The 22331-nt window shown below is 37.1% G+C and overlaps 3 protein-coding genes across 5 annotated transcripts; 1 reads left to right on the top strand and 2 right to left on the bottom strand.

Moving 5' to 3' along the window:
* Nucleotides 1–1927: 1927 nt before the first annotated feature.
* Nucleotides 1928–6818, bottom strand: LOC128014101 (protein disulfide-isomerase A3-like). The gene is made up of 13 exons (XM_052597350.1): nucleotides 6472–6818; nucleotides 5260–5338; nucleotides 4691–4808; nucleotides 4499–4606; nucleotides 4251–4380; nucleotides 4035–4151; nucleotides 3802–3927; nucleotides 3329–3511; nucleotides 3134–3242; nucleotides 2882–3010; nucleotides 2715–2794; nucleotides 2531–2588; nucleotides 1928–2430 (listed from the first exon to the last, which is right to left on the bottom strand). The coding sequence occupies exons 1-13, from the start codon at nucleotides 6606–6608 to the stop codon at nucleotides 2320–2322; spliced, it is 1485 nt and encodes a 494-aa protein (XP_052453310.1). The 5' UTR covers nucleotides 6609–6818; the 3' UTR covers nucleotides 1928–2319.
* LOC128014102 (cation channel sperm-associated protein 2) lies at nucleotides 6790–12765 on the top strand. 2 transcript variants are annotated; one of them, XM_052597352.1, is made up of 11 exons: nucleotides 6790–6899; nucleotides 7771–7964; nucleotides 8433–8603; nucleotides 8717–8785; nucleotides 8871–9043; nucleotides 9834–9995; nucleotides 10075–10199; nucleotides 10288–10463; nucleotides 10745–10841; nucleotides 11983–12251; nucleotides 12453–12765. In XM_052597352.1, the coding sequence occupies exons 2-11, from the start codon at nucleotides 7886–7888 to the stop codon at nucleotides 12482–12484; spliced, it is 1353 nt and encodes a 450-aa protein (XP_052453312.1). In that variant the 5' UTR covers nucleotides 6790–6899; nucleotides 7771–7885; the 3' UTR covers nucleotides 12485–12765. The 2 variants fall into 2 exon arrangements, with proteins under 2 accessions (XP_052453312.1, XP_052453311.1); XM_052597351.1 differs by lacking the exon at nucleotides 6790–6899 and having other exon boundaries at nucleotides 7354–7964.
* A 443-nt stretch (nucleotides 12766–13208) lies between these two features.
* LOC128014103 (creatine kinase U-type, mitochondrial) lies at nucleotides 13209–20157 on the bottom strand. 2 transcript variants are annotated; one of them, XM_052597353.1, is made up of 10 exons: nucleotides 19886–20157; nucleotides 18017–18213; nucleotides 17141–17339; nucleotides 16951–17046; nucleotides 15790–16011; nucleotides 15631–15716; nucleotides 14833–14956; nucleotides 14369–14503; nucleotides 14126–14251; nucleotides 13209–13612 (listed from the first exon to the last, which is right to left on the bottom strand). In XM_052597353.1, the coding sequence occupies exons 2-10, from the start codon at nucleotides 18166–18168 to the stop codon at nucleotides 13499–13501; spliced, it is 1254 nt and encodes a 417-aa protein (XP_052453313.1). In that variant the 5' UTR covers nucleotides 18169–18213; nucleotides 19886–20157; the 3' UTR covers nucleotides 13209–13498. The 2 variants fall into 2 exon arrangements, with proteins under 2 accessions (XP_052453313.1, XP_052453315.1); XM_052597355.1 differs by lacking the exon at nucleotides 19886–20157 and having other exon boundaries at nucleotides 18017–18382.
* Nucleotides 20158–22331: the final 2174 nt, after the last annotated feature.

Raw genomic sequence — 22331 nt, 5'->3', positions numbered from 1 at the left:
CCTGCCCCTTGGTTTTCGGATCACCAGTACTTGTTTCGGACAGTTTGATTCAATAAACCGGTTGAAGAAAACCATTCACCGGTTCTTTTGCACTCGATGTAATTGCGTCATTGGCGATGATTGCCCTTGATTCAAGCCTTTGGGTTAACTGGGCCCATAAAATTAGCACAGAATCAGTTCAGAAACAGTTTTGCTACACACTGAATCACACATTCGCAGTATCATCATCAGCTCCTCGGTTCTCGAATCGGACGCGTCTGACAGAAACGGTTCTTGACTCGTAAACGATTCAGTCTTTTGTTCGTTAACTTATCTGGCTCGGCATTCATTTTCATCTCTCTCTTCACAGCAGTTCAGTCAGTGTACTGTTTGAGTAAAGGAATTACTCTGGGATCTTGGTTTGTTTTAACTCAGAGGAAGTGTCAGCCACATTAAAAAAGTGAACATCTTAAGTAATTTGTGGATTAATGCGTATTGGAGACGCGAACCGTTTAAAACGATTCAGTTTGATTTGGTGAACTGGTTCAAAATGATCCGGTTACATCGAATGATTCGTTCGCGAACCGGATATCACTAAACTGCTTTGTTTTGGACTGTCTCACAACAGACACGGAAGAGAAGACAATGCTGAAAAAAGTCGTAGTTTTTGCTATTTTTGTACCAAAATGTATTTTCGATGCTTCAAAAAATTCTAACCGACCCTCTGATGTCACATGGACTACTTTGATGATGTTTTTCTTACCTTTCTGGACATGGACCGTAGACCGTGCATACATTGGACCGTTTCAATGGAGGGACTGAGAGCTCTCAGACTAACGTTAAATCGAAAATATCTTAAACTGTGTTCCAAAAATAAACTGAGGTCTTACGGGTTTGGAACAACATAAGCGTAAGTTATTAATGACATGATTTAGCAAATTGGGCGAACAAACTCTTTAACCCTTTTGAATGAGACCACACTTTGTGTTTTTAATTTGTATTTTTTTAAGCTATTAAGTGAGTTGTTAGCACTTGTTGAATTATATTTACACTTTGTTCCGATGATAAACAGATGTCTCACTGGATTGGAACGACATGAGGGTGAGTTATCAATCCAATTACATAATTTTGATTGTTGGGTGAACTAAACTTTTAACATGTTTGATTAGATTTTAGAACACATTTTCATTTGACATGCGTGTCCTAGTTTCTCAGCGAATTTGTTGATCGTTTCCGAAAATAATAGTTAGCTTATGGTCATTAGCGCCATTGAACTCTATTGGTAAAGATGTAACTTGCGACCAAAGATGTTTTTTTTGAAGCTACTTGCACTTGGCCTCTCTTAGAAGAATCAATTTATGTGCTTTTTTTTTTCGAGTCGATGTGTAAACTGCACCATCTCGTGCATTACTAGAGCACCAGCTGGATCGGTTTTCAGTTTTTATTTTATTCAAGTGCTATACCATGAAAACCTGCTTGGTTATGCTTTGAGAAATCTGCTTGCCATTTTTTGACGGTTAAGATTTGACTTCCTGATCAATCTAACTGATAAAAGCAAACAAAAGTGACTCACAAGAGAGCATCATATGCAATAAGATCACATGTAACAACAGCTCTACAACCTGAGGAACATCCTGGAAAAACTACTGAAAATGTTCCATCAGTCTTTAGATGCTTATCTTATAGCTTCTGCAGTTTTTCATTTTACAATTCTGGAACAAATACATCAGTAAGATCAGTTACAAATGTTCTTAAAGCAGTGAGACAGATTAGGATGAGGTCAATTCTTAGTTAAACTAAACCAATGGCTGTAGGCGTTTTGTTCATAATGGTACAAGATTCACAGTTCTCTTGAATGTTAACTGCATAACTAAAAGTTCAATGCAGCTGCCACATGCAATCATTGTATGTAAAAAAAAAAAAAAAAAAACCTTTCAAAGCCACAGGATTGTAGGTTTATTGGGCCTTTTATTTCACAATCCTTCCAAACATAACAAAAAAAAAAAACAACATGGTACAAAAAAGGAAAAATAATTCACCATATCCCCATTTTCCATGAGAAAAAAATAAAACAAAACGTAGAATTGGCCTCAAAAGTGCATCTCTCCAAGGTACAGTGTAGGGAAAACAATCTCAATTTGACAGATGTGTACCTCTCTTTCACTTATCTGAAAATCACACATAGTCTGGCCGTCACAACCTTCCACAGTGTTCCCAGATCAGCAGGCCCACAAGAGGGCCGACATTGTGACGTGGGTCAGAGCACTCGCTTTACTAAAGATTGGAATATAATTTACGTCCCCTGTAAAAATTCCCTCCTTGCTTATTGGGTTTGATTGTTTATAACTCAGATTTCTTCTTCTTTGATTTCTTCTCGTCCTCTTGCACCACCACGGTGTTTGTGGCCTCTCTTTTCAGGTAGGAAATAAAGTCGCTGACTTCACGACCTCCCTGATGGTTAAACAAGACTGATCACATTCACGTTTTTTGGTAGAATGAACATTGAAGTTTCGATTTTTTAAAATGAATAAATAAGATCGGAAACACAAACCTCATATTTCTTTGGATTTTGTTTTTGACCAGCGGGGGAGAAATAGATTGTGGGGAATCTGAAAGCAAAAGGTTCAGATTGTAAGTAAAAAAAAAAATTTGCAACAATTCAGCAACAACTTGTACGCCACAGAAAAAGCACTAGCATAATTTTGCCGGGAAAATGAAGGATAGTCTCTACATACCCTCTAACTTCATATGGAGCAGGGACATCATTAGCAGTGGCATCCATCTTTGCGATGACAATGTTTGGATCATCGGAAAGCTGTAAAATAAAAATAATATTTAAGAAATGACTGTTCAGGTGAATATTTCATAGCAAACAATACAATATTAAGCTCTTAAAACGTACCTTCTCTCCGAGTTCTTTGTATTTAGGCTCCAGGCTCTTGCAGTGTCCACACCAGGGGGCGTAAAACTCAATCAGAACGTCTTTGCTCTCATCATTTACAATTGAGTCAAAGTTCTCAGCCACAATAACCTAGAAATAACAAGGACTAAGTTCCAGGTTATGTGAACTAGTATTTAAAATACATACATTTATGAAAATATACATGCATAAATGTATGAAAAACTATATGCAGCACAAAACTGCCTGACGCACCTTCACAGGGCCGTCGTTGTTCTCAGGAATAGGCTCAGATTTGAGATAACGCTTCAGGTTTCCATCAAAATAATCCTGCAGGAACTTTTCCAAGGCCTTTCCATCACGACTGTAGACAAAAAAAGATTGTTTTTTGCTACTTAAATCAAGGTCCTTTGTTAAAGGGAGAGAAAAAAAAAAAAAAAAAAAACTTACGAGAACTCTTCCTTCATGACGTATTTGTCTCCCTTGGCAGTACGGATGCCGACGAGAGGCAGCTCTCCACTGCTGCCGTCCAGACCCAGCTCAGACACGTCATGGCCAAAGCTGTTCTTATTGGCCACAGCGAAGCTGAGCTTCTTCCCCTGATCCAGGAAGCTCTTGGCCACCTTCATTACCCTGGAGAGAGACACGCACAAGGACAATGAGAGTCTGATCTCAGATCACCATTTAAACACACTGCTTCATTGAGAAGTAATATTCCATAAATTAATTTGTTAACATTTTATTTGATGATAATGTTTGATATCACTTCAAAAAAATACTTCCATAAAGATGTGTGTGTGTATAAAGGTAATCTTGCAACTTCTATATTTTCATAGTACTTGAAATCTACTGAAAATAAATGCCACTTCTATATACATAAATTTAACTGTCCCTGAGCAAACAAATTTACCAGATTGTTATACCTGTTCCTCCAGTAGTTGGAACCCTTGGGGTTCTTCTCATAATCCACATCATAGTAGGCCACCAACAAGTCTTTGCCTTTCAGCTGGTCTTTGTTGTCATCAGTCATGTGGGGACAGATGCCAAAACTGTCATATGGGGGGAAAAAAAACAGCAAATCAAACTAATAGTAAACAGATTGCAGATATTAGCAACTGAGTGCCCTATTTTACTAATTTTAACATCAGCAACGTACATGTTATCCTGAATGAACTTCTTGATCTTCGCACTTGTGAATTTGTCTTCAGTGAATTTCACACTGCCATCTTCAAATTTGTTGCTGAGCTGAGGTGGTCGGAACAGGATAATGCCCCTGCAACATGCATAAAAAAAAAATGGAATATTAGAAACAGGATGAATATCGCTGCAAAACGGAAACCGAAATCACTAGGAACAGAAAAATGCCACATACTCTCCATCAACATCATGCTTCTTCAATAAATCCTCTACGTTAGTGTGGGCGAAACGGTAGGACTCTCTTAAAGCACTGGCAGCCTTCAGGAACTCTCCCTGAGCAGCACTTCCTCCATCAGCAAAGAATCCTGGACAAACGGATAACAATTACATATAGCATAGTCAAGAGCACTGATGCAAAAAAGAAACGGTACAATCAGGTCTAATGTGAGACAGTAAACATTGCTGTAAAACACCATCACTTACCCACAACACTGGCATCACGGTCCCCAATGTACTTCTGAAACTCAGCCTCACTTTTGAGCTCCACCGAGGCTGGGCCTGCCTGCTTCTTCAGGTGGCTAACAATTCCATCTGTGGGATTAAAGAAGAAGCAAAAAGACATTAACATCTGATGAAGGAGCTACGTACGCCATGCCACAAGATACAAGAACACACCTGCTGTCCTGGGACCGTCGTAGCTACCAGATTCCTCTCCGTCTCTGAAAATCTTCAGGGTTGGGTATCCGCTCACGCCGTATTTGCTGCACACGTTGGAACTGGCGGTACAGTCCACCTAGATCATATTAGAGAAGAACATTAAGAGCAATCTCCCACAAGTCAACCCTTGTTAAAAGAAAGTAGACTACAGTATACTTTATAAAATAATATGCTGTTTGAGTATAAGTGAAAGTTGTTGGTTACCAAACAGTGACTGGTAGCCCTTGACTTAAATATAACTTATCCCCAGAATACAGAAGTCAATAACTACCAGCAGTTGTTTGGTAACAACTTTTGGGTGAGTAGATGACTTTTCATTTTTGGGGTGAAATTATATTTGAGCAATACTAAAAAGTATACTAAATTTCTTTAAGTACACTTAAGTGTTTTATTTTATTAATATTATGTTATCTGTACACTACAAGTGCACACAGAGTACAATTAAGTGCACACGGAAAAATATTAAACTCTATAATGAGACCATGTAAAATGTATTAAAGTAAATTCGCAGGGTTTGATAACAATACCTTAGCAAGTGGGACGATGCCTTTTAGTCGAGTGGCGGCTGCCTCATATTCTGGAGCAAGACGTTTGCAATGGCCACACCTAAAAGTGAAGATGACACATGAGGTTTATTACTTTGTAAAGTTAAACTACTATACAGTCATGACAGATTTGGTGGTTTTCTGGCTTTTATTCAAACTAGAATATGCTTATAACAAAAAGAAGAAAAAAAGATGAAGCAAAGTAAATGCCACAAATAACTTTTTTTTAAGGTAAATTAAAATAACCCCTGAACCTCCTGTAAAATCTGAGGAAAGTCATTTTGTTAAAGTCAGTAACGTTGAGCTACGTAATCGTGCGTTATCCAATCACACACGGCCAGCGAAACTTCATCGACCAATCAAAACGTTACAACGGAGGGCCGCCGCGACTCCAAACATCCTTGTTACCGCCCTCAGCTGCGATTTCTATCTGATAAACTTTATATAGCCGTGACTTAAGACAACCATTAGATCCGTTTCGACACACTGTAAGGTTTAATTCTCTAAAACTGCAAATTGCTCTAAAAATGCAATTTCAGAAAGAACAAAAAAAAAAAAAACACTAATGTTGGCCTTCGTGTGCAGCGTGAACGTTCTTAAAGAGACAGTTGACCTAAAAATAAGAATTTATCATCGGTTGCTCGATCTCACGTGGACTCATACCTCTACGACTTTCTTTCGCCCCAGAGAACACATTTCGAGAAGTTATGCAGAATGTGAGCGACAGACAGGCAATTAATCCACTAACGTTACATGACATTATCAAACAAGAGGGAAATCTACAAACAGGAAGTGACTGATATATTTAGTTTCGTCCACAACTATGGAATTGCATGAATTAATTATAATCCCTGCAAGCGTTTAAAAGTCCTTATCACTCCATATGCATTCCCAGATTCCTTATTAGCATCTCACGACCTTACATACTTCTAACCTGACCAAAAAAAATAAAACAAATAAGCAGCTAGTGCAGTTACTTTCGCTTTAGCAAACTAGCTTTGTAGTATTATTCAAAGCCCCGGTCACCCACGCAGTTCCCTAATAATACATAATAGGATTGGTCTCTAGAAAATATATTAATAATTGTTTTTATTATCTAGAGTATGCGCTAATGCACTAAGTGTTCTAATGAACATATTTTCAAAATTGCATGAAGAGAAGATCGTTTAAAATCCAGGTTCGTCTCTTACTCACCATGGAGCGAAGAACTCTACCAGAATAAAGTCATGATCTCCGATTCTGCTATCAAAATCATCATCTGTGAACTCCAGCACGTCACTAGCACGCGCGGCCGCTGCGAAAGCGGCGATAAACAGCACGCGCAGCATCATTTCAAACCCTTTTCAGTGCACAAGTGGAGGGAGTGATCAATGTCCCGGTAGCCCTCAATTTAGTGCTTCTTTTTGAGGTGTTGTTGTGGAAGGAAGGAGTGCCCAGAAGAGAGGCCCGCTGGATCTGGCACCCTGCACTCGGTGAAAGAGAACGCGCAGACGGACGCGCGCACGGATGTGTAAACCGGAGCTCTGCAAACTAACCTAAGTGTGGCGTCTCACCATTGGATTATCGGCAGCGTCATTCTGCTGCAATCAGCCAATCAGAACTCGGGAAACACACACTTCCGGGTGGGGAAATCATCTCTGCGCGTTACTTGGAATTGTTTTTGTATATGTTAGTTCTTAAAGTGTGCTATGTCTAAACTGTACAACTCAGAAGATTGCAGGTCACTTATCAAATTACCAAATTAGTGAAATGAACTCCGTGAAATGACCACGAACTCCTTGTTTTGATGACATTTTATTAGTGCTCTCAGACTTCACAATAATTATTCATCAGTTAAGCTAGGCTATGTGTATTATTTTTTTTTCTTTTTAAGCTATTTACAATCAGAACTAGCAATGATAGATTCGTGAATGAGTCGCTGTACATCTACCAGAGCAGTAAAAAGATCTGAAGTTGTTTGCGATTCAATTCAATTCATTCGATTCACTCACACTGAATCGTTTGTAGAGGTTTCTCATACTCAAAAATAGCAAAAGGGACACTTAAAAAGAAAAAAGGGGGGGGGGGGGGGGGGATTTGCACAATTTTGCAAATAAAGACAATTTATATCCATAAATATATGGATATGAGGGGTGTAATTAATTATTAATTGTCTCTTGTCTTGTCTTTTACAGGTATGTAGACAGTGTTACTTTATTTCAATGTAACAATATTATTTAAATATCTTAATTAAGATTACCCTTCAGGGTACATTGGTCACTGAACACAACTAAGTCACCTCAGGTCGCCAATTTAATTATATTTTAGTAATATCGACAAATCAGCAATAAATAGATAGAAAGATTTAAAAAAAATGAATAAATGGCTCATTTTAGCACCTAAAGCGGTTGCATTCACTTCACATCCTTTGACCGTTAAATGTTGTCTGACGTCATGCTCGCTACAAATCAGTTGAATTTAGTTGTACATTTTGCCCCCATTTACAATGAGCAGTGTCATCAAAGGTCAGGAAAATAAAACCTGTGAGTCAAACCAACATGAGGACAACATTTCCACTGAGGAAAGCCTTTCTCCGAGAGCGCAGATTATTCGATCAAAACTGATCAACATGTCAGATTTGTGCGATCTTTTCCCGGAGCGCGAGGAGCACAAGGACAGACCACAACACAGCGTCAAGGATGTGACGGGTAAGTTGTCTAATACAAAAAATGTTTTAAATGTTATTAAATTACAATGTGCTGCTGACTGAAGCTATATTAATACCTTTTAATATATAAATATTCGAGTATAAATATATTTGCCTTCGGGTAACAAGGTTTTACGGTTTAAATTGATATTGTGTGTGCTTCTTCAGATTTAGAGAATTAACGTTACTTATAATTTTACAGATTACTAATATTTAGTTATCAGTTGTGAACTGTAATAAATAATTGTAACAGGGTTAGTTCAGTTAAATTAACATTAAAAAAAAGTGATAAAAATGAGTGCACTTAAAAGAGTTAACTTCCTCAGGGGATGATGATGATGATGTCATGATAATGACAAGCTGATAAATATGATGGTGACAGGGTTCACTTTCGAGGGCTATTACAACATCAGCTGGAAAGAACAAAGAAAATAATTGTAAAAATGTTTTCTGCATATTTGTGTCTTAGATCTGGAGCGATACACCAGTCTGGAGAATGAATATAATCACTTGGTGAGGTTTGAAATCAGTCGCCACAGGAAAGAAAACATAACCCTGGAGCAGCGCAGACTGAACCGTGTGCTAAACCGCCATTCCAGATACCCTCCAATTAATATGTTTGCACAGTGGATTTTAGAGAGTATCCTTTTATACATAATCTTGTGTCCAAAAAAAAAAAGCAAATTCTTAGCAGCACAGTTTTTAAATTCGAGACTGTCTGAACGTTTACTCTCCTTAACGTAAATATGTTAGGTAGTGTGTTTAAAGCTATTATGCTTGTCCTTGTCATTTTGAATGTTTCTTTACTATCAGTAGAAGCAGGTGAGAGGTTATTAGCTCACGATTTTTATAGATTAAAGAGGACTAATGTAAATCACTCATAAGCCATCTCTGTTTGCGTATTCAGAGTTTCATGACTATAAGGATCCAAGCATAGAAATCCTTTTGGTGGTGCTACAACTACTGAACTTGTCTATACTACAAGTTTACGTTTTGGAAATCATCCTGAAGTGGCTGGATGATTTCTGGCTGTTTTGGAAATGTCCATGGAACCTCTTTGATTTTGCTGTGACTCTGATGGTATGAATGCAATGTTAATTTAACTTTCTTGGGTTACAGTGAGATACTCACAGTTGAAGTGAATTGAGTTGATGTGTAATCCGTTAAATGCTCAGTAAAGGCTATACTTGTTTTTTAAACAAAATATGTAAATCAGTTAATTAATTTTATTTTAAAAAAACTTTCAATTTCAGATGAAAAAGATGATCACCATCTGAATCTGCAATGCTTCATCAATAGGTGGCAGCAGAGTGAGATGTAGACATCTCCTCTTTTCTTCTTTTTTTTAATTTAGACTGTTTCATTCTCCATCCTTTTGGGCTGTAGTTAATTAGATACAGTTTATTTGTTATGTCAGTTAAATCTTTGTGCATACATATTCAAATTTACTCACAAAAATAAATCCTAAAAGTGTGTGAGATACAGGTAAAAGAAAAGTAAAAAAAATAAAAAAATCATGTGTAAAACCACAGGTCACTGAAAGGCATATGTGTGTAGTTTAAAATGTTATATTTCTAAAAAATAAAACAAATCTGAAAAAAGGTAAACCGTAATGAAAGTTTTTTTTTATAGATAACTGTAAATTAAGAAACAAATCCAAAAATTGACCCCATTCATTTCAATAGTGAGTGCTTCAATGCACCCTAAATTCTAACTATTTAGAAAAGGAAAGAGATGTTGTTGTCTTTTAGCAATCTGTACTGTAATCAAGTGCTATCAATTGAAGTAGTGAACCTGGAATATTCCAGTAACTTTCAAAATGTACGCATGTGAGCAACAACTTGCCGTGCAAATTTTTTTTTTCTTTTAGCCTGTTCTCCCAGCGATTGTCCCCGAGACCTTCAGAGGAGCATTAATATCGCAAAAATTCTTGAAACTTCTCGTCCAGTTTCGCGTCCTCCGGTGTTTGAAGATCGTGTCCAGATTCCAGGATATTCGTCTAATGTTGCAGATAATCTACCATGCATGTGGGGTATGCAATTATCCATAAGCCTGTACTGTGTAAGAAACAATGTTACGTTAAAACTAACGATGCTGACTACTTTCAACAGACCGTGAAACTGATATTTCCAGTGTTATTGATGAGCTTTTTAGTTTTTGCTGTGTTTGGCGTAGTTCTGTTTGAAAAATACACCAACTCTAACATTGAAGGTCTGCTCTACAAGAATGATTTCAAGTGAGGGCATTTTCATTGTGAAAACCTGAAGAGTTTATTTTATAAGGTGTGGGTTGCTGTTAATGGATGTGCCCGTCTTCTTTTTTAGAGGTTTATCCAGTGCCTTCATCACCCTCTTCAGTATTTTTACCTTGGAGCACTGGCTTGATTTACTAAAAGACATTCAAAGAGTTCCAGAGCTAAACCATCAGCTCTGTGGATTGTTCATTATGGTGTGGCTTGTTTTTGGAGCCTTGATGACCTGTGTTTTTATGACAGTTATAAGTAAGTATTCTTACAATATATAAAGAAATATTGATTGTTCTAAACCCAGTGATTTTATGTGTTGCATGATACACAAAATTAAACCGAGAACAAAGTGAAAATTTTTTTAGTTTAGTGCCTTTCTGGGTATATTTCTTCCAAACTTTTTTTCCCTCTATTAAAAATTCTAACTCGAAAAATAGGTTGTCCAGGAGGCCTAGCCACCCCAAAATTTTGAATGGTAGTGTATGTATATTCTTAACTGTAACATTTATGGTAATTGGTTTCCTTTTTGTCCACAGTTGATGACTTTCAGGAAATTCGTAACAATCTCTCCAAAGAGGTGCAGCAATTGAAAATCCTGCGCAGAGCAGAGATGTTCAAAGCAAGTCATATGGGGTAGGTGAACAAATAATATGTTTTGATTTACTAGATGCATGTAGTTTATGTTGGCTTGTTATACAGTACATTAAAACGGGTGAGCAATATAACGGAAGACACAATTAACTGGTTTCTATCACGGTTACACACTAATTGCTGTGCTACGTGGACATGAATACTTTTTGATTGGACGCGTTTTCAAGTATTGCTGTTTAAAAACAAGTGATTTTAAGTCTTTGTAAGTATCCCAATAAACACCATAATTTAGGTCTTAAGTGAAAGAGAAACAGTTGAGAAAGAAAATGTGAAATGGTATATTGGATCAGGGCAGCTCTTAAAGCGACAGCAGTCTAATTTTACTGTTGTCTGTCAGTCATGTTAATTAATAAACAAAAGAGAGAAATCCCTCACTGCTCTTGAATAAATCACTTATGCAACTTTCATAAGAAGAAATATATATTTAATTTACACAGCAGTATTTTTTATACATTTGATTACTTTATATAGTGTTTGTATTCTTATTTTTTCTTTCTGCTGTAGTCATTTGTTCTATTCCTTTTAATTAGCTTCTTTAATTGCTTACTGTTTACTTTTCTCCAGTGAGCTTGAATTTTGTTTTTAAATTTAGGCTAGTATTCTTTTTTTTTTATATATTGGCACTGGTGACAAGAAGTATAAAATTCCTACATTATAATTCGATATCATAAAAATCTTATTTAAAGCAAAATTAACTTTTTATTGTAATATATATATACCGTATTTTCCGGACTTTTTTTTCATAGTTTGGCTGGTCCTGCAACTTATAGTCAGGTGCGACTTATTTATCAAAATTAATTTGAAATGAAACAAGAGAAATGAACTAAAAATAAATCAAGAGAAAACATTACCGTCTACAGCCTTGAGAGGGCGCTCTATGCGGCTCTGTGCTCCTGTAGTCTACACTGAAAACATAGAGCGCCCTCTCGCGGCTGTAAGCTATAATGTTTTCTCTTGGTTTTAAATAAATGCGACTTATACTCCAGTGCGACTTATATATGTGTTTTTCCTCATCATGCCGTATTTTTGGACTGATGCGACTTATACTCAAGTGCAACTTATAGTCCGAAAAAGTTGATATAAGATTTTGGTCATTTCACCCAGCCCTATTTTGTGATTTCAGGGCGATAAGCCAAACAAACCAACTGAAGGGCCACAAACCTGTCAAAGATGAGGAAGAACAACCAAGTCCAAATGTTAATTTGGACGGCCATACCTCGAGACATGAGCTGGAGTGGGACATGGGTCTGGAAGCGTTTATTCAAGCGGCTGATTTTCAGGATGACTGTGAGACAGAGTGCTGGCGTGAAGATAATCTACACAGGTTCTTCGAGCAGATGGAAAAGCTCCAGCACAACTTAGAGGAGATGGACCAGCTCCAGGATATATTAGGTGGGTATGAACACCAAGCATTTTCATGATAAGCGACTGCAACGGCAACATTATATTTGATCCAGTCTGGATAGAGTTTTTTCATACAGTCATACAAGGCTGCAAAATATTTAACCCCCTTTGTGATTTCTTCTTTTTACTTAATCATAATTTTATTTAATATAACAAAAGTCATTAGTTACTTTTTATCTGTTGTGACAGTTCAGGGTTTCCTTAACCTGCATGAATGCTGAAAAAAGTAAGAAGAATGCATCAGCAAACCAACTCTATGACTTCTGTTCTCCGTCATAAACACTGCATGGGGGATGTTTTTCAAAAAGTTTACACTAATTTCTTATAAATTGTATTTAATTTAAATACTTTCTAAAAGGACATCAGTAGACATTAGTAACATTTGTATTGGTAATATAATAAACCTTTTCATCTTTATGATATATTGTAATGATACCAGCTTGTTGGCAATTGACGGTTTTTAATTAATTCTATTAAATATATGAATCTGTCGTTCTATCAATCTATCTGTCTGACTATATTTTGAATATAAGTTTTCTAACATAATGCAATGTGCAAGCCTTGTGACTTCACCTCAGATTCTACCCAATTCTTAAGTGACTCTAAACATTGACCTCGCAAAAGCCGCCTTGGCATCGGCGCCGAAAGTCTAGTTTGCCGATATATAACACAGACTTTATTTTGCATGGACTATGTGGCTTCATGGGGGTGATCATTTTGAAATCACATGACTAGCTCCACTTGAATTTATGAATCATGGCTGACTGCAAATAAAGCATTTCTGCTATGCTTCATCCACACCACTAGGTGTCAGTACAAGTGCAACATAAATACATGACTGAGCACCTTTATGACTGAGTGATAGTTTTGCTTTTCACCTACTTCATGTAAAATGTACGATGAAACACTCTCCGAGACCCTTCAGCATTTTATATTGATGAAATCTTCAGCAAAAACAACTGTTTATTTCTCTGACTCCTGAGGCAAATCTTGACAATGGCTATTATAGTATTATTGTAACACAATCAAGTAAGTTACAATGTGACAAATCCATAGCGTTAATGAACACAATCATGACGTAAGATACATTCTCTCCTGTTTTATACTGGAGTGTGGTTTGTCTGGCGAAACACAGAGGCATGCTTATGGATCAGTATCAGCGGAATATTGAATGAGGAAGGAACACACAAGAGGGAGGAGTCAGGAGAAGGGAGGAGCTAAGCAAGACCGCCAGTCTATTTAAACTGGCTGATGGGGGCGGGGATTTTGATGTCTTGGCCTCTCTCCAGTTTCTTCTCGCATTCGATGAGATAGTTCACTCCATCTATCACAGTCTGAACCAGCTGGACCTGAGCACACGTTGATTGAAACAAAACGTTACGGTGAGGTCATTTAATTTTTTTCAGTTTTTAAAGAATCAGTTCACCCAAAAATCTAAATTCTATCATCATTTCCCACAATATATCAGTACACATGGCCTTAAATTAACACTAGCCAAATGCGAAATATGAATAAATTCATCTTTGGTCAGTATTTAAAACACTGTTATTCACCAGTTGGCCAGTAACTTTTTTTATATTAACTTTAACAATTACTGAAAATGCAATATGGTCTGTGTGTATATTAAAGCCTGCATCTCACACTCACTTTAAGGCACTAATAATTTGATAACACAGTTAAATGTAATCTCTCACAAAATCCATTTGTCATACTGTAAATTAAATAATGTTGTGATGCCTAAATTTACTTGTAACATTTAAAATGTTTTTGGTTTTTAGTGTTTCATTTTTGATTTATTTAGACAAAGTAGTGAAGAACTTGAATATCATTATCAAAATTATAATTTTTTTAGTACCACTCACCTCCGATTGGCCCAGTCTGTCCAGATTGGAAATATCAAAGGTGTTTCCAACAGCGGCGGTGTCCACTCCTCCAGTCCCCCTTTTCTGGAGTCGCAGGTTATCCAGGATCTTAGGGAAGCGAGGGTCCTGCAAGAAAATGTGGACATTAATATTGAAATGCATTAATATTACAATGCATGTGACAAACAAGGTGCAACATTGTTAACATGACATAAGTTTATAATGTATTTCTAAAGCAAGGACCTTGCTGAGGCGAGGAAGAGTAACATGGACGCCAGCTCGTAGCCCTGTGCCCAGGTTTGATGGACAGGTGAGGATGTAACCCAGGCGCTCGTTCCACATGAATTCCCAACCCTTCTCCTGAATTAGTCTCTCAACCTGAGGGACAAAGAGAGAGTCTTGTGAGAAAGATACAAGGGTGATCTGTTTTAGCTAACAATACAATTAAAAAGATGCTCAAAAATAAAACACAACATATATTTATGATTCCCTTTTAGAATGAGCACCAGACTAAGACTGAACCACACACATAATTACACACAGATGCCCGTCTGGCAGGATGATGTGTTTACAACGGTATGTACACAAAAGGGCATTGCTCTGAGCAGCAATAAACACAGCTGCAACGTCTCTGCTGGATAAATAATGGAGGCTTGTGCAGTTTTAACAGTGACTGAGAGCCACAACCAACACATGCATGACCTCACCTCTTGGAGACCCTTGCAGAAACGCTCAAAGACCCTCTTCATGTTGCCCCCCTTCTCCATGGAGATCACACGAGTGTGGTCTTCCTCGTTGACCCACACCAGGAAGGTTTTCTCATTGTTGTGCCTGGAATTGAAAGGCATATCTTTTTTATCGTCTGCAGAAATATTGAGGCCAATGTCTTTGGCCTGTAAATATATGCATGGGAACGACAAAATGTTTTGGATTGAATGGGGCTTTTGAAGAGATCTCCACCATGCTCATAAACAAAACAGCGGGGGACACTGGGATTTGAATATGACAGATTTGAATATTCAGCGCGCAGAGTCCTTATACTAACTGAAAGACCCAATACATTAACAATTTTTTAACTTAACTTTCACCTTCGTTGCGTAATTTATTATGCCATCACATCCACATCGGCAAAATGGCTCTTTTATTTTAAAAATAGGAATCTGTTCTAATTTCCCAAACCTTACCCTTGACCTTATTACATTTTAGTCTCACTTTTAGTCTCAAATGGTATCAGAAGTGCTTTGTTAGCTCGAAAACCATCAGGGTATTAAACCAAAAGTAATTTCCAAATTGAGCCTGGCAACGCCGGCACACTTTCCCTTCCAGGCAGAAGGAAGAAGAGAAAAAAAGAGGATGAATAATGCAGGAGATGTAAGTGAGCCTTGGGTACACTCTGTGATCGATATCAAACTACAGCTCATGGCTGTAGAGGTTGCTTCAGGATGAAACGCAGTCCTGTCAGAGGACATGGTTCACCATCAAACCGCTCAACTCCTTAAACTCACCAGATGCCTCTAGCGTCGGGCCAGTCGCGAGCCATGCCTGCACATGTCAGCAGGGGAGACACAGGCTTATCAAACAGGAAGTGATCCTATATAGCAAAATGAAAGGTCAGCATGAAAACATCTTGAGTTACATAGCATCACATTTGTGAATATACCCACATCAATGAGCTGCTGCTGCTCTTGTTCGGTCATCAGAGTGAGGCTGTAGTATTTTCCAGCCAGATCCCCTTTTAGGCCTGCCATGGCATCAATCACAACCCTCTCCACCTCTCTGCGCTCAGCGCGGGTGCAGGCCGGGGGCAGACTCAGGCCTCGGATGCTCCTACCTGTCCTGACTCGAGACGACAGCACATACTTCTCATCGAACTGGCCTCCCCGTATCTGATGGGATGAGAGTAGGATGAACATAATGGAAGTAACTTGGAACAGTAAGGCTTGTGTTTCCGGCCTGATTTTCCAGTTTAAAAATGTAAAAGAATGCCAAAATGTTGACCCAATAGTCTCGTGCGCAGATATATATTGTGCTGTTGTGATTCAGGCATCCCAAGTTCGAGTCCCGGCTCATGGACCTTTCCTGATCCTGCCCCTCTCTCTCTCTCTCCCACTTTGCTTCCAGTTAATTAACTGTGCTGTCCAAATAAAGGCTAAAAATGCCAAAATAAGATCATAAGATAAGATTATAAAAAAAGCAAAAAAAAAGAGAAAAAAAGCATTTAAAACCGAAATGTAAAATTTAGCTTTTAAATAAAACATAAATAAATATTTTTTCTTGATTGTAGGTCATTTTGACCAGAAGATCCAGTTTTTTCAAAAAGGTAAAAAAACAAACAAAAAAAAAACAGATGAATTGTTTACAATAAGATCTATAACATGCATTTGGGAAACAGATAGTGTGAGTGTTTATTTAATGCCAACTTTTTTCATGCAATTCTTAATTTTTTTTAAATTCCAGGCTAATTCCATGACTAGCATTTTATGATTCCTTAATACCCAAAATAAAATGATATATCTTCGTTTTTTGATATAATGAAATATTTAGATTTGTGCCCTTGTTGTTACAGTGTAATTACACAAATGAGTTCAAAGTGATCAATTGAAAACATGTACTGAGTCTGTAACATGGTTAAAACCATAAAATGTATCTGTAAATATATTTTTAAATATCTATAAAATCTACTTAAAAAAAACTCATTGTAAAAGTATCAGAAATTAATTATGAAGGCATTCCAAGGCTTTTGGGAAATAAAAGTGCCCACAGTTGAAGAATCACTACTGTCAGTGTTGTATTAGTCTACTTGTAACTCAAACCTTTCCTCTTACCTTACTGGAATCCAGGTCAGTGGGATGCTTCATGTTGCAGGGGTCATAACCATTGTGCCTTTCTTTGATGACTGGGTTAAAGATGTCAGCAAACACCTGCACAAAACATATTTGATGTGTTTTTGTGCTCCAAAGATGCTAAGCTCTTAATATGCCAAATGTGTGAAAGGCATATATAATATCCTCTCACCTCATACGACTCCTCGTCTCCGGCCACCATTCCTACGGTCTTAATAAAGGGGTGGCCTGGGTTGTCCACACCGGTTTGGATAGCCAGGTCCAAAGTGTAACCATTTGGAGTGGTTTTATCACACAGCTTGGCATATACAGCAGGAGTCAGGTGACTGGCCATACAGTTATTGTGCTTCCGCAAATCTGGATATTCAGCACTGTTGGGAAAGAGAACAAAGTTGAAAATCAAGGACCATGGCTGTGTCTCAAAACCAAACAAGCTGTCTGTCTAAAATAAGACAGATGTTGGTCCTGTCTTTCGAAACGGGAGTTTTTGAGCGTCAAAACCGCGTTCTATAGCCTACGCGTCAGAACCTATAAAAACAGCGCTTTGAGCGTCATAACCGCGTTCCGAACGCGTTCTAGAATGTCATAGACGCGTTCTGTACGCGTTAAAACCTAGATGCAGTCTCTCTCGTGTTACAGCCAACGTTCAACCACTACACGTGCATTTTAAGACAAAATTTAAATTGTGACATTAACTAACGTATACAAACAAATAAATAAATACATTTGCATTCCTCATAATTTTGTAGTAGACACATGAAAGATGTAAAAATAAAATTGTTCATTCTACTGTATTTAAAAGACCCAAACGAAACAATTGCATGTACAATATAGAATACACAATTAAAAAGATATAATATAATAATGCTTATTTATCGCAGCGCGACCGTGGAACTGAATCATTCCTGACCCGTATTAATGAACATATTTGTCGCCCACTTAGGCATTTTTGCAAAACAATGCATGGGTTGTTTGGCATTCTCTCACAATATTTCATTGTTTTTTGTAAGATGTCATCGTTATAAAACACGGGTATGCTTGTAGTTACCTAGCAGGGTAGATTCTCCGGACGTGCGCTCCTGCATTGACATGCTGCTCTCTATTCAGGAAGAATCCCACTGTCAGAGATCCAGCACCGACCAACGACAAGATTCCCACCTTCCTTTTACTGGACAAAATCCGTGCGAAGCTGCTGGCCATTTTAACCCTATAGAAGCAGACGAGGTCTCTCCAGATGAACGTGGACTTGAAGAATGGACAGACAGAAGGAGAGACACTGGGATTACTGGAGGATGCAGGGGAATGCTGCGGATATCTGCCCTTCTCCCAACACAACAGCCGTCTGATCTCCCTCCTCCCCTTCACAAGCAGCAGCAGCTCAGGACGAGATGAATCAGATTCTCACCCAGCTTCTCCCACAGTAAATCAGTCAACAACCATGAATATACCTTCACTTAGGCAATTCATTAGTGTCCCAGTGTGGTAATTTTTTTTATAATTGTCTTAATGAGTTTTTAAGGTACTAAAAGGGAACAATAAATGCATTGTTAACCGTGAAGCAGCTGACTCTGACAGCTCATTTTAACCTTGTACGTGACTTTGAAGCCTATTGGTTCAGCTTTACCTGAAACGGCGCACGCCCGTCTGCAGCACGCGCATGCGCGCTAGGGATTGGCTGATGAGTGGCCCCATTGCATAAATTATATAGTTATTTAGATAAGGTTGAGATTTTTTTTTACCCCCCTGTGGTATGATACTGTGAGTAGTTTAATTGCACTCAGAGGCCTTACAAGTTCACTCTGTGTCTTTAAGTGAAACTAAGAAGGCTAAAAATGTTAAAATACATCATAAAACTGATGGTTCGTAGTTCTGGCAAAGACTATTAGAAGGATGCTACAAAAATATAGTAAAAAAAAAATGTGTCCATGTTATAGGTTATAATCTTATAGTCTATATCTTAATTTTAAAAAGTAAGACATTTAAGACTGTGCTATATTTTTGGATATTCCACATTTTAACCGTGTTACATTGTTCATTTATGATGTTCGTTATGAAGCATTTAATTCATGTATCACTTGCAATAAGTTTTCCACACAATTAATTTAATCCAATTAACCCTGCATTTCACATTTGTGATTCAAATTGCTTTTCAGTTTGAAGGGACTGTAAAAAGTGCATAGTTTTAACAGCATGTAAAAAAAAAAGATGTAACAGTTGCTGTAAGTCACGTGGCCAGATACTGTATATGACCTCTGTCTCAACACCCCAATAAAGGAAGCACAGATATGGATATATAGGATCATGTTTGCTGTAATATTAAAAGGTCGGTTATTAATACGATATTTAAGATTCTCTGTCATGATCACTTGTCATCTCTCAGATTTATGTGCAGTCTGACAACTCCATTGTCTTAAAAAATTACATGCTGTTTGTTTCATATGTGCTCATGCAAACTGCAAAAACCTGTGAATAAATGGGTTAACCTAAATTCATCATAAGCTTGCTTTAGGCCTAACCATTGAGACAAGTTCATAGCATTTACTGGTCTTAGCTGGGATGAAAATCCCTATTTTAAACCATTCCCCTAGGATACAGTGCGGAAATCATGTGAAATAAACAAGAGAATTACAGTAGGCAAAACAAACTAAAGCCTGTATAATAATCCCTTACTGTTTGGTACAGCAAGCTGGTCATTATTGTGAGATTAAATCAGTGTTTAAATGATGCAAGGCAGAAATGCTACCGAGTGAATTGCAGACTTTCTATAATACAGGGATATTTCCGTTGAAATGCAGTGCAAACGTGGAATGTTTGAACAAGTCTGTCGTTCATCAAATGTTAAAGTACTCTAGCGGCGCTGGAAAATAATTGATAAATTACACTGCTTGCATATTTGAAATTAAATTTTAAAGCTTACCAGATACTTTTAATCCGCCGAAGTTGGTCTTATCTTCTGAAGTACAGTAGGAACCAGGTACAAGGGCAAAGCTTTTACTTTCTTTAGTGCTGCAGAGCAGAAATAGGTGTGTCTTTCTTTATTACAGTGGCATGGCGTGGTTAAGACTTCCTTTTGTTTGACCTGCCACCGCAACACTCAAGTAGCACTGTGCCATTCATTCATTGGCTGGCTAAAGTTGCCCAATGTCTCCTGGGAACAAAATCACTAGTGGTTTCCTTATCTGTGTCTGCTGTGATCAGAGCTGGGAATGAGATAATAAACCCACGATCAGTTCAAAGGTCACTGGGACGACGGGATAAATGACACGTCTCTTTACAGCCTACCTTATAACACTATTACACTGATGTCGTTAAATCCAACTAAATAATGTAACAAAGAAAATCAACACTATGTAAAAAAGTAACAAAGCAACATTCAGCTTAAGGCCATTATTGTCTTTATCATCTGTATTGTTTAATAACTGATAAATGTCTAGCTGCTGAACTGTTGGCCCTGAAGTCTTATTGGGAAGCAAAAATGGAAACTACAGTCAAAGCCAGAATTTTATATATATATATATATATATATATATATATATATATATATATATATATGTGTGTGTGTGTGTGTGTGTGTGTGTGTGTTGTGTGTTAAACTTCTTTCAAGCCTTTAACAAAATTATTATTGTTTTTTTTTTCAGATCAGCTGAGCATGTACATATATATTTAACCAGGTCAAATTAATCCTTCTCGAGTTGGATTAAAGTTGTACTCATTTCAGTTGTTGTACAAATAGTTCTTTAGGTAAAAATGTATAGCTATTATAAATCTACTTTAGTAGACATTGAAGTAGATTGATTTGATTTGTCATTTGAAACATGTAAAACTATTAAAACAGAAGCTGTTACTGAAATAAGTACTATCTATTGTATATAATCTTTCATTAAATTTATTTAACCTTTATTTAACCAGAAAAATCTCTCTGAAATTTAAAATCTTTCACATGAGAGTACTGGCCAAGAACAAACTCACAAAACAAAACAACAAGAAACTAAAACAACAAAAAATATATATATATATTTTTTTTTAAGTGACCGGATGACAGATTTAAGATGTTTCCATACTGTATATTGCTGTATATCTTCTGTATCACTGCTCCCCCTGGAGGAATTATTCTGCTATACAAACATGATAAATTGTGTAGTTAATAAGGTTTATTGCACAGCTTTATTTAAGAGTGTTGAAGCAGCTGTTTCGACTTTGATTTTATTGTTTTTATATCGATTTTATATAAAAAGCTTTTATAAGCTATTATAAAGCTATAATAATTCATTGCTTTACATGAATGAATTATTAATGTAGAATGATTGATTGTTTTTTCAACATTCATTCCAATTACAGAACCACCAATATCTATTGTTAAGCTTTTTGGTTGTTGTTGTGGATATGCACTGATTTTCAACATGCCATGTGTCCTGTCTGAGACTCACCTTTTAGCCATGAATTCATTTAAAATGAAGGTCAGTACATTCAACAAAGGTTGATGAAACCTTATAGTGACAGCTAGGGATATGGCAGTATCAATAACCATGAAAGATGCGATAGAAAGGGGAAGCTACTATCTATTTACACTGCCACCTTACAATTTAGAGATTTATGGATCAGTCATGTCTTAAATCTGTTAGAAGTTAACATTTTCTAGCAATGAGGATTCAGACTGTTGCTACACTTTTTAATGAAACTAAAACTAAAACTAAAACAATCTGTTAAATGGGGCAACCTTAATCTCCGGAGACACATGATTTCTGTCACTCTGTATTTAGTCAACACGGCAGGCGAGTTTCCTGTAAACAGATCTTTCCTCAAACATTGTATCACTTTAATGATAGTCTGAAATCTTCTGGAAATAAAAACACCACTATTCCAGCTATATTTAAATCATAATGTCATACACAAGCACTAACTTAAAAGTGAATCTGAACTGACCAGTGAATGGAAGTATATTAAATAAAAGGTTTTGTCGACCTCAGATAAAACCCATCAATTTCAAGCAAACTGAGAAATTTGACTTGACATTTTCTGCATCCATTATTCCAGTCTTCAGTGTTACATGATCCTTCAGAAATCATCTTAATAAGCTGATTTGCTGCTCAAGAAACAGTTCCTGTTATTATTACCAATATTAATATTAATATTTAATATAAACAGTGACACATTTTGATATAAAAGGAACAGCATTTTCAGCCAAGAAGAATAATGTAAGGACAACATAACAATATCAAACAGTAGTAAAACAAGCCCAAGAGTACTTGAATATGAATTGCTAGAGATTGATCAGATATGTACCAGAAGAAGGGAGACAGATGGCATCAAATACAGCATTTTACATTACATTATGCATACTGTATATACAACCATACCATATA

Source organism: Carassius gibelio, chromosome B25 (assembly GCF_023724105.1).
Source record: "Carassius gibelio isolate Cgi1373 ecotype wild population from Czech Republic chromosome B25, carGib1.2-hapl.c, whole genome shotgun sequence".
Classification (NCBI taxonomy): domain Eukaryota; kingdom Metazoa; phylum Chordata; class Actinopteri; order Cypriniformes; family Cyprinidae; genus Carassius; species Carassius gibelio.
This window is presented reverse-complemented; position numbering and strand designations above follow the sequence as displayed.

What these genes read in the sequence shown, in the direction of transcription:
- LOC128014101 (XM_052597350.1), bottom strand. Translation starts at nt 6,608, where the DNA reads ATGATGCTGCGCGTGCTGTTTATCGCCGCTTTCGCAGCGGCCGCGCGT. An exon ending in GCATCGTCCCACTTGCTAAG is followed by an intron (nt 4,809 to 5,259) that starts GTATTGTTATCA and finishes AATATGATCTAG; the next exon opens with GTGGACTGTACCGCCAGTTC. An exon ending in CGACGGTCCCAGGACAGCAG is followed by an intron (nt 4,607 to 4,690) that starts GTGTGTTCTTGT and finishes TTAATCCCACAG; the next exon opens with ATGGAATTGTTAGCCACCTG.
- LOC128014102 (XM_052597351.1), top strand. Translation starts at nt 7,763, where the DNA reads ATGAGCAGTGTCATCAAAGGTCAGGAAAATAAAACCTGTGAGTCAAAC. An exon ending in TGCACAGTGGATTTTAGAGA is followed by an intron (nt 8,604 to 8,716) that starts GTATCCTTTTAT and finishes TAAATATGTTAG; the next exon opens with GTAGTGTGTTTAAAGCTATT. An exon ending in TTCAAAGCAAGTCATATGGG is followed by an intron (nt 10,842 to 11,982) that starts GTAGGTGAACAA and finishes TTGTGATTTCAG; the next exon opens with GGCGATAAGCCAAACAAACC.
- LOC128014103 (XM_052597353.1), bottom strand. Translation starts at nt 18,168, where the DNA reads ATGGCCAGCAGCTTCGCACGGATTTTGTCCAGTAAAAGGAAGGTGGGA. An exon ending in AGCAGCAGCAGCTCATTGAT is followed by an intron (nt 15,717 to 15,789) that starts GTGGGTATATTC and finishes TTTGCTATATAG; the next exon opens with GATCACTTCCTGTTTGATAA. An exon ending in ACAGACTGGGCCAATCGGAG is followed by an intron (nt 13,613 to 14,125) that starts GTGAGTGGTACT and finishes ACGTGTGCTCAG; the next exon opens with GTCCAGCTGGTTCAGACTGT.